Source organism: Macrosteles quadrilineatus, unplaced genomic scaffold, assembly GCF_028750875.1.
Source record: "Macrosteles quadrilineatus isolate MER2022 unplaced genomic scaffold, UCM_ALF_1.0 Scaffold_9__3_contigs__length_116548681, whole genome shotgun sequence".
NCBI classification, from domain to species: domain Eukaryota; kingdom Metazoa; phylum Arthropoda; class Insecta; order Hemiptera; family Cicadellidae; genus Macrosteles; species Macrosteles quadrilineatus.
In genome coordinates, this window is record NW_026542602.1 from 11,472,077 (window position 1) to 11,489,219 (window position 17,143).

The 17,143-nt window shown below is 33.6% G+C and overlaps 1 protein-coding gene across 7 annotated transcripts in view; it reads left to right on the plus strand.

Moving 5' to 3' along the window:
• Positions 1 to 16,561, plus strand: part of LOC129002129 (85/88 kDa calcium-independent phospholipase A2-like) — a 73,945-nt gene extending 57,384 nt beyond the window's left edge. The window contains exons 13-17 of one of the 7 annotated variants that reach the window (XM_054429722.1): positions 37 to 208; positions 720 to 889; positions 7,765 to 7,922; positions 9,164 to 9,235; positions 14,689 to 16,561. In XM_054429722.1, the coding sequence (XP_054285697.1) occupies positions 37 to 208; positions 720 to 889; positions 7,765 to 7,922; positions 9,164 to 9,235; positions 14,689 to 14,711 (595 nt within the window). In that variant the 3' untranslated portion in view covers positions 14,712 to 16,561. Of the gene's footprint in view, positions 1 to 36; positions 209 to 719; positions 890 to 7,764; positions 7,940 to 9,163; positions 9,236 to 12,278; positions 12,661 to 14,688 lie in introns of those variants that run through there. The other 6 variants (XM_054429720.1, XM_054429721.1, XM_054429724.1 and 3 more) reach the window with 6 other exon arrangements.
• Positions 16,562 to 17,143: the final 582 nt, after the last annotated feature.

Sequence of the window (17,143 nt, forward strand, 5' to 3'; positions counted from 1 at the left end):
GGAAATACATTAGTGTAATAATTACAAATGTTTCAGGGCGTTTGGTCGGTACATTGACGGAGGTTTGATTGCCAACAACCCGACTATGGATGCATTGACAGAGATACATGAGTACAACACGGCACTACGCTGTTTAGGACGGGATGCTGAGGTGAAGCCTCCTACAGTAGTGGTGTCAGTGGGCACTGGCTGCATACCAGTCAAACAGGTAGTCCTACTTCCTACATATGATTCATTGGGAGGTTTAAACTTTCCATCTCCATGTCAAAAGTTGTCCCCAGTTTTAAAATCAAATAGGGAATAGTTAAGCTGAGCCTAAATTTTTTTGATTAAACTTGATGAGGAAACCCAAAAATATATTGTTTTGTCAAGCTACTTGGCTGCAACGTAGATGTTTTAAAACAAATATAATACTGTAGTACAAACACTTTAGCAAGTAGGCTTGTTTCCAAGTAGGGCAATAAGGCACTATCTAGTCATTCATCACATACCTGTCATTAGCTGATTTTAAACTAAGCCAGCTTATTTCAACTTTTTCAATTAAATTATCTTTGTTATTTTTTCATTGATATATTTAATTAAATTGTATTACTATACATAAAAATTCTCAAAATGACAAACACTATTGCTTTGAAAAATGTTTAGAGAACAAAAAAGGTTCCTATTCTTATTAAACAACTGTCATTTACTTACTTACATTAACTGAGTAATTTCCGCAGCTGCCACCAGTTGACGTGTTCAGGCCTGAGAGTATGTGGGACACTGCCAGACTGGTTATGGGTATCTCAGCACTAGGTACACTACTGGTGGACCAAGCTACCCTGGCTGATGGCAGAGTCATTGACAGGTGTAATGCCTGGTGCAGTATGATCGGTGTTCCATACTTCAGGTATGTTAGTTGACGTACGATGAATAATCATTTATAAAGAAAACGCCTCAATATATTTTTCTTATTTATTTGCCAAAAAAGGCTGTTTCCTGATTTACATAAATAAACAGTCATATGTTCTTCAATTGTTTTTGGTTGAAAACAAATAATAGTTTGAGTGTGTTGTTGTGTGGAATGAAATAAAGAAGATGGTTTTTGTTCACATTTATTTTTGTCATTTCTGATATTTTATATTAACTGATCGTCCGTGATATCGAGTTGATCGAATCACGCATATTGACGATTTCAATTGGTGACCGTGACAGGACGTTAAGAAGAAATTACAAAATTAGGAGAACCACCAGCAGACCCGGTGAGTATGTTACTAGTGTTATATCTCCTAGTCTGTTGATATGATGAATATTTACTTTTGACTAATTTAATTGTCATATGGTTTGGTTTTGTTTTGTTGTCATAATAGTTTTATATGAGTTGTTGAAAATTATGGTATTAAAAAGTCTAGTTTTTTCTAATTTTATCTTTATAGTTTTCATCACTTGAAGAAGGTAGGTGTGTAGTGTAAATCAACATTTGGCGACCGTGACAGGACCTGTTTTTCACCTATCTCTATGATGGAAAATCTAAAGAAAAATAGAACAGTATATAGGGCTTATTTTTTTAAAACATTGAACAAACTAAACAGTTTAGTTGAAAATGAAACTACAGACAAAATTGAAATTCAAACCACTCTAAAGCTTTTGGAGATAAAGGTTGATGAGCTCCAGGTTTTGAATACTCAGATCTTTGATTTGTTATTGAATAATGATAATGTTTCTGAAGATGAGCTGTTAGCTGAAACAATCAAAGCTGGAGAATATTTAGCTTTGTTTGAAGCTGTAAAATTAAGAGTCCAGAATTTACTACAACAAAGTAACGATGTAGTTAGTGCTCATTCTGGATCTTGTTGTTACAATGCTAGTAAGAAGAAATTTAAGCTCCCTAAAATAGAGATTAAAAAGTTTGATGGAGATTTGATCAATTGGTTACCTTTTTGGAGTCAGTTTAGCAAAATTCATAGTGACTCAGACATTGATTCAGAGGACAAGTTTCAATATTTATTGCAATCCATAGTTACCGGATCAAGAGCTTTTGATGTAGTTCAGAGTTTTCCTCCGACTGGTGCAAACTATCCAAAAGCAATTGAATGTTTGAAAGCCAGATTTGGTAAAGATGACCTATTGGTAGAGGTTTATGTCAGGGAACTCTTGAAAATTGTTTTACAAAATGCTCTAGGAGGCAAGAACACAATGAACTTACAAAGTTTGTATGACAAACTCGAGTCTCATATGCGTGCTTTAGATACTTTGGGAGTTACAACAGATAAATGTTTGTCCATGTTATACTCCGTTCCATGTAGTTGAAAGTTGTATGCACGAAGATCTCTTAAGGGTGTGGCAAAGAAGCCCTTTGAGAGTAGGTACAGACCCTCAGGAAAGGCTCAATAATTTAATGAAGTTTATGCTGTCTGAAGTTGAAGGGGAATAGAGAATCGGTCTAGCCATGGCAGGTTTTGGGATAAGTAGCTCTGGGAAGGAGAAATCTTTTAAAAGGCCATCTCAAACTCAATCAGGTAAGATAGACATACCAACAGCTTCATGCCTCATGTCCTCTGGTAAAACTCAAAACTCTTATACAAAGTGTGTCTTTTGTGATAAGAATCATAAGAGTAGTAACTGTTTTGCTGCTCAGAAATTGCCATTGTCTGATAAGGTGTCCACTTTAAAGGAAAAGAAATGCTGTTTCCTTTGCTTGCAGCCTGGTCACCGTATTAAGGATTGTAGAGCTCATTTGTCATGTTCTAATTGTAAAAGGAAACATTATCCTATAATGTGTCCTAGTAGGCCTATTCATTCCAAAGAAGTAGTGAATGAATGTGTAAGCAAATGTGTTGATGAGGTATCTAAAGAAATGACAGTAGTGGAAGATACCGCTTTGGCCAATAAATCAAGTAGCAGAGTGAAAGTCTTTCTGCAAACAGTAAGGGCAAGATTAAGAACCCCAGGTAGTAATCAATTTGAGACTGTTCGCATTATTTTTGATTCTGGTTCACAGCGTTCTTACATTTTAAAGGACTTGGCTGAAAAAATGAATTACGAAAGCTTAGGAGAAGAAACAATCATACACTCTCTTTTTGGTAATGTCAAATCTGGTGAAGTAATTCATAACAGACATCGTGTATTTCTAACCAGTCAAGATTACAGTTACAACTGCAACTTTGAGGTATTGAGTCAAGCTACTATATGCGGGGAAATTTCACCTGTTACCGAAGGTCCCTGGATACAGGAACTTATAGAGAAAAATGTTTCTCTGACTGACATACATGAGACCAAGCTACCAATTGGTATTTTGATTGGAGCGGATATAGCGGGTAAACTATTCACGGGAAATATGATTCAACTGAAATCTGGACTAGTGGCTATGGAAACTCTTCTGGGATGGACACTGATGGGTAAGGCTATAATTAGTGGTAGTACAGGTTCAACTACACTCTCCACTGTTGTAACATCAATGTTTATTAATGATGCTGACATATCGGAACTGTGGAGATTAGACACTATAGGCTTTACTGAACTGATACAAGTGAATCAGTTTCCAAAGAGCAAAAGGCTTTGGCAGTTAAAAAGCATTTTATAAAAACTACCACTATAAATGAAGAAGGTCGATATGAAGTAAGTTTACCCTGGGTTGATTGTCATCCTCCTTTGCCTAGTAACAGAGAGTTAGCCGAAAAGAGGTTATCAACAGTTGTAAAGAAATTGGATGGTAACAATTTAACCGAAGACTATGACTCAGTTTTTAAACAGTGGTTAAGTGATGGCATCATTGAAGCTGTACCTTCTGACGATTTGAACAACAACTTTCACTACCTGCCACATAGACCTGTAGTGAAGGAGAGTAGTATTACCACACAAATTCGTCCAGTGTTTGATGCATCAGCAAAGACCAAGTTTTCACCCTCATTGAACGACTGTATTGAAAATGGACCAAATTTAATTGAACTGATTCCTTCTGTTATGATGCGTTTTAGGGAAGGGAAGTTTAGAGTTATTGCTGATATAGCAAAAGCCTTCTTACAGATATCGTTAAATGTACAAGATAGAGATTTTCTTCGGTTTTTATGGTTTGACATCAATGAAAGAAGCCAAAGTATTGTTTACCGCCATAAAAGAGTTGTTTTTGGAGTGAAATGTAGTCCATTTCTTCTAGGGGCAGTAATTGATCTGCATCTTCAAAAATCTATGACTTCTCAGGAGTATGATGATAATGTGGTAAAGAAGCTGAGTAAAAGTTTTTACGTGGACAATGTTTCGACCAGTGTAGATACTTATGAGGAACTAAAACACTTTGGCAACAAGTTATGGCTGCCGCTAAGTTTGATTTGAGAGGATGGCATGCCACGAGCATCATTGAAGAAGGAGATACCAAGTTTGTCACTAATGTTTTGGGAGTTCAATGGAACTATATTGAGGACGTTCTGTTTTTTAACCTGACGAACTGTATTAAAGATTTGGAAGTGTCTCGAATCACAAAGAGAGACATTTTATCCATGTCTCACAAGATCTTTGATCCAATTGGTATCCTTTGCCCTGTTACTTTGTTTCCTAAACTTCTTCTGCAAAGTATGTGGGACTTGAAAATTGACTGGGACACTGAAGTAAGTTCAGACATCAGTTAACGATTCATACTGTGGTATAGTGAGTTAAGCGCTCTTGAAAAAGTGAAAATACCCCGATGGATAGGTAAAATGACTATAGATTCAAATGGTTGTAGTATTCATACATTTTGCGACGCAAGTAAAGATACCTCTGCAACAGCTATTTACTTGAGAGTTGAAATTGAAGATGAAGTAAGAGTCCAACTATTGTCTGCAAAATCAAGAGTTGCTCCTCTGAAGAAAACCACAATTCCAAGATTGGAATTATTAGCTGTCACGGTGGGAGCATGTCTCACAAATAGCACATGGGACATTGTTGAGACCGATACTAAGATTGTATCCGCTTGAAATCTCATCAAAAGATATAAACGTGGGAAAAGAAGTTAATAGTGATGGACTTAAAAACAAAAATACTCAAGATGAAATTAAAACACAAGCTGGACGAAAAATCAAAGTTCCAAAAAGGTTCATGTTTGAGTAGTAATACTACTCGGTGGGAGGATGTTATATCTCCTAGTCTGTTGATATGATGAATATTTACTTTTGACTAATTTAATTGTCATATGGCTTGGTTTTGTTTTGTTGTCATAATAGTTTTATATGAGTTGTTGAAAATAGAAGTGTGGTATTAAAAAGTTTAGTTTTTTCTAATTTTATCTTTATAGTTTTCATCACTTGAAGAAGGTAGGTGTGTAGTGTAAATCAACAACTAGTAAAGATTTCGGCACAGTTAGATACTCGATCAAAACAATTGGATACTCATTTGGCAGGCATCAAAAATGTAATTTCCTCCTCCATTAAAAAGATTTTGGAAAACCAAAACCAATCAAAATTAGAAACTAAACTTATTACTAACACCTATGAAACGAACAAATCGGACATCAAAATTAAATACAATGAAAACAAATTCAACAACCTGGAAAATATCTTGGAGTTAGCCGAGGACTCATAGGCCATCCCGGGAGGTATAGAGATCCTACGTCAGACAGAGACGTTTGAGGACTCATCGGCCATCCCTGGAGGTATAGAGATCCTACGTCAGAGACGTTTGATGCCTCATTGGCCTTCTCGGGAGATACAGATGAGATCCTGAATAGTACAGAGATGGTCCAGGACTCATCAGCCATCTTGGGAGATAGACAAGAGATCCTGCGGCCAACAGAGAGGGTCGAGGACTCAACGGTCATCACAGGAGGTGCAGAAGAGATCTTGCGACAGACAGTGATGGTCGAGGACTCATCAGCCATCTCGGGAGATAGACAAGGGATCCTGCGGCCAACAGCCATCACAGGAGGTGCAGAAGAGATCCTACGAGGGACAGAGATGGTCGAGGACTCAACGGTCATCACAGGAGGTGCAGAAGAGATCTTGCGATGGACAGTGTAGGTCGAGGACTCATCAGCCATCTCGGGAGATGAACAAGGGATCCTGCGGCCAACAGTGATGGTCGAGGACTCAACGGTCATCACAGGAGGTGCAGAAGAGATCTTGCGATGGACAGTGATGGTCGAGGACTCATCAGCCATCTCGGGAGATAGACAAGGGATCCTGCGGTCAACAGTGATGGTCGAGGACTCAACGGTCATCACAGGAGGTGCAGAAGGGATCTTGCGACGAACAGTGATGGTCGAGGACTCATCAGCCATCTCGGGAGATAGTCAAGGGATCCTGCGGCTAACAGTGATGGTCGAGGACTCAACGGTCATCACAGGAGGTGCAGAAGAGATCTTGCGACGAACAGTGATGGTCGAGGACTCATCAGCCATCTCGGGAGATAGTCAAGGGATCCTGCGGCCAACAGTGATGGTCGAGGACTCATTGGCCATCACAGGAGGTGCAGAAGAGATCCTACGAGGGACAGAGATTGTCGAGGACTCATCAGCCATCTCAGGAGACGAGGATGGGATCCTGCATCGGACCGATTCTCCTGTGGTCAAGTCAACCGCAACAGACACCGAGATACTACCTGCGTTCAATGTTACGTCGTGTGAATACTTTGAGGTGGAACACAAGCTAGGGAAGGGAGTGTACCTCTTGAGGTCTGATCCACCAATTAAGGTTAATGTTAAGGTTTTAATGTCGGAGTTAAAAATACTCCCGCAAACTCTCAACTACGTGAAGCAACTCAAGCCCAAGATGATGTGCAAGAAGCAGAAGACAATAACAATGCCTCACCTGGGTATAACTTAAGGTCTAGAAAGAGGAAGATTTGAAATATATATTGAGGGTTTTGGGGGGGATGATTGACGTACGATGAATAATAATTTATAAAGAAAACGCCTCAATATATTTTTCTTGTTTGTTTGCCAGAAAAGACTGTTTCCTGATATACATAAATAAACAGTCATATGTTCTTCAATTGTTTTTGGTTGAAAACAAATAATAGTTTGAGTGTGTTGTTGTTTGGAATGAAATAAAGAAAATGGTTTTTGTTCACATTTATTTTTGTCATTTCTGATATTTTATATTAACTGATCGTCCGTCATATCGAGTTGATCAAATCACGCATATTGACGATTTCATAGTAATGTATAATTGAATCTATTGTACATTTTTTGCACGTTTTCCTCTCTTTGTCTTAGGCCCCAGGGTGTCCTCCAGCACCTCACAATCCTCCAACTTTTCAAAAATTTAAAAAAAGTTAATTAAAGAAGTGTGAGAGCCTGAGATTTATGTTCTAGCTAAGTTCAAGCCGAGCTTTTAAATTTGGTGAAATGTGCATCCGTCCCAATGATATTATGGTAGTATCGTGATCATATCCCGTGGTCTTATGGACATCATTACTATTTCTCAGAATTCTGGAAAAATCCTGTTGGCACACGTGTACAAGATGGCTAATAATAGGCCTAGAGGTCAAAGTTAAATTAAATAATTAATTAACATAGAGTACAGTAATTGCTGAACTAACAAGTGAAAGAGTGATGAGTGAAGAGTGATAATTTCGTAAATAATTAATAGGCTAGTACATTGTTTTGCATGCATTAACAATAACAAATCAACCAAAGATCAATAGTAAATATATGTGGACGGTAGTTCAATAAGTTAATATATCCCCCCATATCAAATCAAATCAAATCATTTATTCAGCCAGAATTAACAATATACAAGTTGTGTTGGCTAAGTCAAAATGAAATAAAAGTTGGATTCATAGCAGAACTTTAACCAGTTCACATTTCAACAGATTTTCACCGCAATTATCAGAAGACGTCGCAATGGATGAAAAAAATGATGCGAAGCTGGTGAACATGCTTTGGGAGACAAAGGCGTATATTATGAGGAACGACGAGGCTGTATGTCGCTTGGCGAGCCTGCTCACCGGCAACCGGTCTCTTGCTCAAGGTGCCCACAGTTAACAAGTAATCACATATGCTTTAAACTCTTAGGGTTAATTTTAACTCATGAAGGTGTTCTAGAATTCCTAGGGCAATACAACCTCAACATTGAATACACCTCTTACATGATCAAATTGATTTTGAACCAAGAATAAAGTTTGCATCAAACTCAGTTTTCTTTACCTAAAATATGTATCATAAGCCGATTCATATTTTATCTGATCATGATGAGATAAAAACCTCCTTTGTAATTCCATTGTAATTCCTTGTTGTTAAAGGTACCGAAATGAGGTACTGATTAGTGGTTATTTACGTTTAAAATTATCGGTTGTTAACTCTGTTGGTTTAATTAAATCCGAACGTTTAGTGTTCTAAAAAGATAAATTGTTCACAGAGGGAAAAATGAGAGCAAAAACAGGTAACAACAGTTGTATTCAGAACATGATAATTACATGAATGCCACTATTCCAAACCGCTGAAATCTCATTATGAAACAATTTCATACATTATCAAATTCCTTAATCATTGGATTTATTAGTTTATTAATCACTGTGCCAATATGATGAAAAACATACAAATTAGCCTTAAATTTTTCTTTTGTAAATTCTTATTGATTATTAGTTCTCAACTGACAAGTTTTTCTCACCCAAATATATGATAATTGTAGCCAATTGTAGACGGTTTCCATTCAACAATTAAAAACAACTGGTTTTAAAAATTAATTAAAAATTTTCAGAGGTACAGTTTACTATTTTTAATTTATCCTCCTGACTCTATTAAGACAAGGTTTAGCATTTAGCCCATTAAAGACTGAATAGCACACCATCTCCACATACGTCTTTAGTCAATCTCAGATTTTACATAAGTCGTTTTAAACCTTGAAAAAAAATTCAAAAAAAGTTGACAACGTGATTATTTTGGTATACATGTTAGGTGAGTCCCTGCCTGGTTATATTTTTTGTTGTTTTACATGCAGTTCTGTATACTAATGGTAGTTTTATCTCCATAGTGAATACACTATCTTCTCATAAAGTTCTAGTGGGAATTTATTTAACTTGACAATATTTAATTTGACAATGTCACCTGTTTTTATAGCCATGCTATGTACAACTACAAACGTTGGTTTTAAAGTTTCATTTGATTTGGTCTTTAAAAAACTGATCTTCCGTTGAAAAGAGAATTTTCAATACCCTGGCAAGTCTGGTAAAAAACCCAAATAATCTGGTGTAAATAGTCTGGTCTTTTCAGTGGTTTTGGAGTCCCTTGTCCAGTTAACTACGACAGTTTTTGATTGGTTCTCAGACAGTTTAGTTGGTCAGGGTAAGTCTGAATTTGTGTGTGCTGAAGCCTGTTTTTATTGAGAAAATTATTTCCCCTAATTAATATATAATTATGGTTTCATAAAAAAATATTTTTTTCTATTTTTACTACTAGGATAAAATTGTGTAAAATTCCAAAACAAAATTGAATGATCATATAGTAGTAAAAAATAACAACTAGGGCCTATATTAAATTTAAATTTGATGTTTTTATTACATTTTCCAGTTAAAGTATTCTTATAATATAATACGATCTAACATAATAAATTCTCTCCAAACTCATGCCTAAATAAAATATATATTTGCATACATTTGGTGACCTATAAATTTAGTACAACCATAGCCACCTCTAATACACAAGGCCGCGACATTCGAACTGGCAACGCCGCACTCACCAGCCGCCTGGGTCCTGCACACTTGCTAGGCTAACATTAATGAGAGTATTGCTGCTCTGTATCAATGAATGAAAGTATGTAAATGACTTCCAATATTAGTATGTAATTGATGCACCTATATTAGTGGATTCTAGGGTATGGTAAAATAGAAAAAATTGAATCTAGCTTGTTTATTTAGTGAAAAAAATGCAACATACCACAATATGTCTAAAACTAAACATACAAACATGATGATTTTTGTTGCATTTATCTTATTGTATTGTAAGTACGATGCATGTGGAAATGTATGGACTTTGCATATTTTCCTTGTTAATTTGATAATCTATACTATTATATAAAAATCAAATTGTGTCTGTCTGCATGTGTGTTGTTCAATATTGTAAAAACTACTAGACCGACTGGCTTAAATTTTACAAAAATATAGCTACTATACCAAGAATAGTAATAGGACTATTGCCATTGCCACTTTGATAATTTGAAATAAGACTTCCATTGCAAATGGATTTGTAGAGACTAACACCAAACAATTTGTTCAAATGAAATTAATTTTCAATTTGAAATAGAAATATTATGTTTTAGTCTACCTGAGGAACCATAAGTTAGCTACAACCTTTGACTATTAAGTTACTAAACAAAACGTTTGCCATTTTGTAAACAATTTCAGAAGCTAGGCCTCCATATCGCTTTCCGCAATATTAGTTGAATTTTTTTACCACATCAACATTCCCTCTGGAGACTCTGATGCTTTTATCATCATAAATTATGACTACGTTACTGACATATTACTACATTATTACTGACATATTTTTATATGTCTGTATGGTTAGGTGGTGTAGTAGGCCTACATATTTTTACTAGTACTTAAATTAAACACCGGTTTATTTCTTTGAAGTGCTAGTTATTTAAGTTATTTTAATCACTTAACAACAGAGTTTATCAATAAGATTAAAAAACTAATTAGGAAATAGTGTAGTTACGGCAACCTCACCTAAAACTCTCGCAAATATTTACACGAATCATTGTCTTTATTCTTATATTTGTTTAAAAATCTAAGTTCATATTCGTGAAAATGTTTCGTGCAAACACGAGAATTGTTTATGGTGTCAAATTTCACCGAAGAGTTAAAATAGCAGGAAGCCATTGTTGCTTACGCGGCAGATCACTTAGATTAGAATCTTAAAACACTGTATGTATCATTCAGTTTTAATTGAGCTTTCGTAATTACTCTTGCACCAAGGCACAACACCTCTATCTGGCATGCTGTAGTAACAAGTTTAATGTCATCACTAATGATTAAGGGTAGTAGATGTGCGAATAAGTATGTCGGTACGCGACTCCTCCATTCAGTGTAATGGCAAGACGATCACGCGCCAAGACTCAGATGCGATGTTGCCAGTTTTCACTCGCCGCGGCCTTGTGTACTACAGAAGGCTATGGTAGACATAACATTACCACTGAACCAAAGCTTTCAAGAAAAAGTTAAGAAAATTATATGATACGGAATGAAAAATATTATATTGTGAGAAAGTGTTCCTATTATATTTAATTGTTTCCATTACTAACATATGTGTTCTAGATTAGTTTCTGTAACCATTGCTTTTCTACCATATTAGAAATCATATTTGAAATTAACACGTATGATGTTTTACACCGTATAAGATTTAACCTGAATTTTGAGTTTTTGTTTGGTTGTCGAATCAAATATGGCCGTAGTTTTTTTTTTTTACAATGGAAAAGAGCTTATCAAGTTTACTTTTTTTTCCTCTGAAAAGTTTTTATGGGAGTTCGCTTTCTGAACTGGGGCATGTAGCACTTGGCATTAAGTAGCAAGAGATATTTTAAGAGAAAATTTTTTTACCAGCTAGTCTATCTTTTTTTGTGAATTATATGTAGACAACATATCAGTACAAACATGTGTACTTAATAGCTTAGCTCAGACCCTCTGTGTAACCAAGGCAACACTAAATAAACAGGCGGTAATGCTCCTCTGGCATGACGTCATCATAGGCGATGGCAATGACGTAATGTCATTTTTTTGTTATATTTTTGTTTTCCAAGAAAAGATTAAAACAAGCAGCTGATCACAAACGGCAAACATCACGTCATTGCCGTCATCTATGATGATGTCATGCCAGAGGAGCATTCCGGTCTGTTTATTTAGTGTTGCCTTGGTGTAACCTTAGGTCTGTAACGTTTTTGCATCATTTTGATCCAGTTTCTAAATTTTCAAACATAAACAAATCTTTATTCCACGCATAAATTTTCCTTAAAATTCAACCTAAAATGTTGTCTATGAAATTCGGTTAGGTTTTAACCAAATGCCTAAAAGCATTAAACTTGTTTTGTTTCTATTGAAAACGGATTTTTTTCAAATATATGAAAAATACTTCCCTACCTTTATACTTGCAGTAGGCCCTACTATGTTTTATAAAATTGTTTATACATTTTTGTTGTTTTATTTTACATTATTTTTTATATTGACAATATTGACATTTTACAAAGATAGCCTTCTCGAAATCATTTTGGAAACTTCGTGGTAATATCTCCACGAAAGCTAGCTGTCTTTGCCGTTGAATGAAACATTGGCTTTTCTAATGTAACTCTTTTATAGTTTCTAAATACTTTTTTATTTTTCAAATATATTTTCAGATGCAAAATCAAATAAAAGACTGAGAGAAGAGAGTTTTCAAACTACTCCCCAAGACATTAAGTTCCTGTCAAAGAAACCTAAACTAGAAAATCCTTCATGTAGTGAAGATGACTCTAGCAGTTCATATAATCTGTGGAAAAAATACTTTTAGATGTTAAAAAATAAAATTACCTTGTGTTAATTTATTATGATATTTACGCCATTTAAAGTAAAAAAATTAATTGAAATAGCTAATAATTGGTATAGTTAACTGAATCGCTGAAATGAAATTCTAGCAGTTCTCATAATCTGGAGAAAAAATACTTAAACATTAATGTTAAAATTACCTTGTGTTGATTTATCGTCATATTTACGGTAATAAAAAACCTTATTGAAGTAAAACAGTTAATTATTTTTTTATAGTTTACTTAATGTCGCTGATATGAAATTGATAAAAAATGTAAAATAGTCTTGTTTACAGGTTTGCAAGAGTTAAGTGACCATAACTGAATTTACTATACCATTAAAGAAATATTCTGGCCATTCTGTTATAAAAACATAGTAAATTCAAATCAGTTTTACAATTCAAATTCTTGAACAAAATTATTCTATCAATCGTTCACATCAAGTATTAGTTGATTTTTGACCTTTTTACAAAGTATATACTCCCTGTAGTATATTCAAATATACTAGTATATACTAGAAATTGAGATAGTTTCTAATGTTTCTGTATACCTCTCCTTTTATATATTTACTGATTTGGATTTATAACCAAAAAAATAATTTTATTTGTCGTTGATTCTTTGAAGATCTGTAAGGGAAGCTCAACATATACCTTGTAAGGTGGATGTGGGTTATTGTGTAGGGCTGCAATTTCTTAGTTTATTGTTAATTTGAGTGGAAATCAATGTTTTATGTTTATTTGGTTTGTTTTTATCCACAATAAAAATAATGGAAAGTTAAGAGCCACTTAAAACATTTTTTTGCGTTAATAAAATACTTAATGTTTTTGTTGACGAACAACTTGTGTAGACCTTTACAATTATTTTTTTGGTAAAAAGTATATGTCTGCTTGAGATGAAAATCAGTAATTATGAAATAACTTTAAATGTATAATGTCGTAACTCATCACCATATCCTTCCTGTGAACCATTTCATTTTTATTATTTTAAGTTCAAAATTACCCTCAACATTTCACTCTGCAGGGGTATGAATCTAATTTTTGGATATTTGTGAACATCTTTTCTGTTAGGTACTATTTTTAAAATTTCAGAGGTAGTTCTACTGCCAACCCCAGAGGTTTTCTGGGTCTGTTCCTGTTTTTGAGATGTAGACAGTATTCAAATCCAATAGTGATTTCTAAATTATAGCTTTAAAGTTTTGACATAAAAAAAATATTAAAAACCATTTAAGTATTTTAAGGGAATTAATTTATGAAATAATTGTAGAGCTTTTATATAATTGATACACAAAGACACTGTATACATTTTAATACTTATAATTACAAATATACAATTGGTTTATAGAGGCTGTGTAAGCTGTGAAAAAAACCATTATAATTTATTTGAATTCCAAACTAAATTTTATGTTTTCTTTTCTTATTATTTTTATAAAACTTGTTATGAATCGTGCTACAAGATCGTAAGCCAAATGTTTGCTCCTGGTTTATTTTCCTGTATCTTCCAATTAAAAACAAAAAAAGGTTGTTTTGTTAATCTGTAGCAAAATATAGAGTTAGCAATTTTCTGATTCATATGAATAAGTTAATTATTTTGCAGCTAATGCTTTTGGTAATTTTGATGACCACACAATGTACACTCTGGCAATACCAATTTAACTTTTCTATGGGATTTTATACTTTTTAATAAATTCAATTTAAGTTTGGCTGAATAAAGATTAATCTCATTGTTTGGCTAATTTTTACCAAGCCATAAAATTGAGAGTTCATTATGCACTCTTGCCCAACAAAATCTTCACATATTTGTTTTAAGATCAATCAAATTTAACATCAAAGTTTGGAATTACTGGCACTTACTGGTACTTATCACAGGAAACTATTTTACGTTAAAATGAAACACATACCGTTATGTCGTTTTAAAAGTGTAAAATTTCTCAATAGTGTCAGGAGGATAGGAGGATTAAAGACTAAAGAAACAAAAATTAGTTAGACTCTTTTTCAACTTTAAGTTATCTGACATTAAAAGTTTGGGTTATAACTTGGAGGAAATAAAGAGGAAAAATGTCTTAGAAATGTGTATTGACTTATGATTAACATGTTCTCTGCTTAAATTCACTGAATAGAATTTACCATCTTAAACTAAACTGCCACAGTATTGTATTAGTTATTGTATTAAGAAAATAAGTTTATTCTGTAGGTATAGAATTTACCTTATATTATTTCACAAATTATCTATTTTATCTTTTGTCTAGGAGTAGCAGCCAGTCTTGGATAATTATTACATATAAATGATCAGACCACGCATACACATGAGGGCTCTCTCCAATTCACACATCAGGGATACTTTCATACCAAAATATTCTACATTTTTACTCCATGTGAACCAATATTTTTTTGGTAATACACACAAGAGGGCTTGTTATATTTTATTTTAGATTTTCTCTTATATCCTCATTTATATTCTAAATACAATTATTTAGAATGTTATTCTTAATTTTAGGAAAACAATTAAGTTAGTTATAGTTGAAGTTGAGTTAATTGGTGTGTATGGTTTCCAATTAAAGAATCATCTTAAAATCCATGTACCATTAAAGTTATTTTATAATTTTATCTTGCAAAACTTGTAAACAAGTGTTTTTTCTAAGAGGTTTGTAAGATTGTTTACAATTGGTTGTTCCTCAATGGTTCCTTAACTGGATTTTGTAATACACATATTACGTTTCCTAGCTTTAAATCTTATTTTATAGTTTGCTTATTCTTGTTAAAGTTTAAACCATTCTTGAACTATACTTTATTCACAATATTTAGGTGGTTTGAGAGGAAGTTTCCCCACTACTTTTTTTGTATTTAATGTTTGTTGCTTGATCAGCTATTGAGCTATTATTTTAAAAACAAGGAGTCAATTGGAGGGGATAGATTTATTCTTCTAAAACTGCAAAAATATTGTGAACGAAGAATAGAAAAATGCACATGTGATAAATATCATAATGTAAGTTTATTTAAGTTAGTATTGTTTAGAAAAATAGGTTTTGTTTATGAAGAATAAACAAATTTAGAAAATACCAAGGCGTGCTTTATTATTTATAATTTTGTTACTGAATAAACTCTTTGACTAAGACAAAACTTGTACTTCTTTCTAGTCTTATATTGAATACTTTGAATTTTACCTTTTGTATATAGTTTTAATATCTGTTGTAATATTATAATTTCTATTATCTCTTGGGGAAAGTTACTCTACAAACAATAATAATAATGCAGATTGTTAAAAGCAAAGTATCATACTAGTATTTATGTATATAAATGATTTCCTGTGATATATTATTTTACGAATAACGTTAAAAAAATCAATATGGCAAATCATCAGGCATTAAATTTTAGGCTTGGCTGCACCTTTCTTTACTCGATAAATTTCTTTATTTGGGATCTCTCAAAGAGATACAATGGCGTCACAAACAATGTCAGTGGAGCCTAAAACTCAAACCCAACGCTTTAATAAAATTTGTCTGTATGCTTGAACTGCCTTCCCATGTCTCTCTAATTGTGTATTACAGAGACAAGGGAAGGCAGTTCAAACAAGAATAAGACCAATGTGGATGGTTGGGCTGATACAAAAGAAGCATAAGGAGAATGTCTGATCAAATATAATAATACCTCAGGTCTAACCTCAAACTCATGATTGAGATCCTTTCCATAGTTCTGTTATTTAGTAGTGTAGCTTTTAATTGAGCAGTTTTCTAAAAATCATTTGACTCGGATCATAACATAATAGTATTTTTAATCGTTGAGAATCATAACATGAGTACCTACCTAAATATAATTTTCTATAATTTAATTTTAATTCTTAGCTAGGCTGTGTTTAGCCTTTTAGAGTGCTTTGCACCATACGGTTCATAGGATGTTCCATGAGGATTTCCAAATAAATATTCCATGACAAATAATTACTCACTTTGTATAAGTAATATGTATGATGTTTGTAATTCTCCATAAACAGCTTGCACAATCGTGTATGTAATAATCAAGAAGCTATTTAATAATTAGCCTATAAAGTTAGTCATGTCCAGCTAGTTTCTTATGTTACTGTTGTATCCATGAAATGTTATCTGTTTAATAAATTGAATGAATTAAGTTGTTCTTTAAAAAAATTACCTTATCCTTTTTTATGTGCTAATGAAATACTTCAAATATTATGTAGACATATTATATCATTAAAATAATCAACTCTTTTACACCTAATCTTATGTGCCTATTCATCTGTGGTAAGAAATATGCACAAAAATCGACCTAAACAAAGTTTTATTGTTGTTCAAAGATTTACTGTGGATATTTTCCATCACAATAAATTCATAACACATCAGACCATTAACTCACCCACCAACAATGAATTTCAAACAGGGAAAGTTTTATTGATCTGACTTAATTTATCTACACATTGTTTTATAATCATTACTGATTGGATCCCTTAATCTGAAGCTGATAATGCATTACTGAAATGTACTTGAGATTGGAAGCTTGATAGACAGGCCATTAGCATAATTTCAGAACTGTGGCCTAATTGACCTAATAGGAAGCGATTGAGATAATTGTATCTTGCCATTACCAGACCCAGGCATTATGTGGCTCCTCATATCAACATCAACTCACATGACAATTTGCCCACTGGATTACACCAACATTAATAAATCATGAATTTCATTACTTACCACTTAA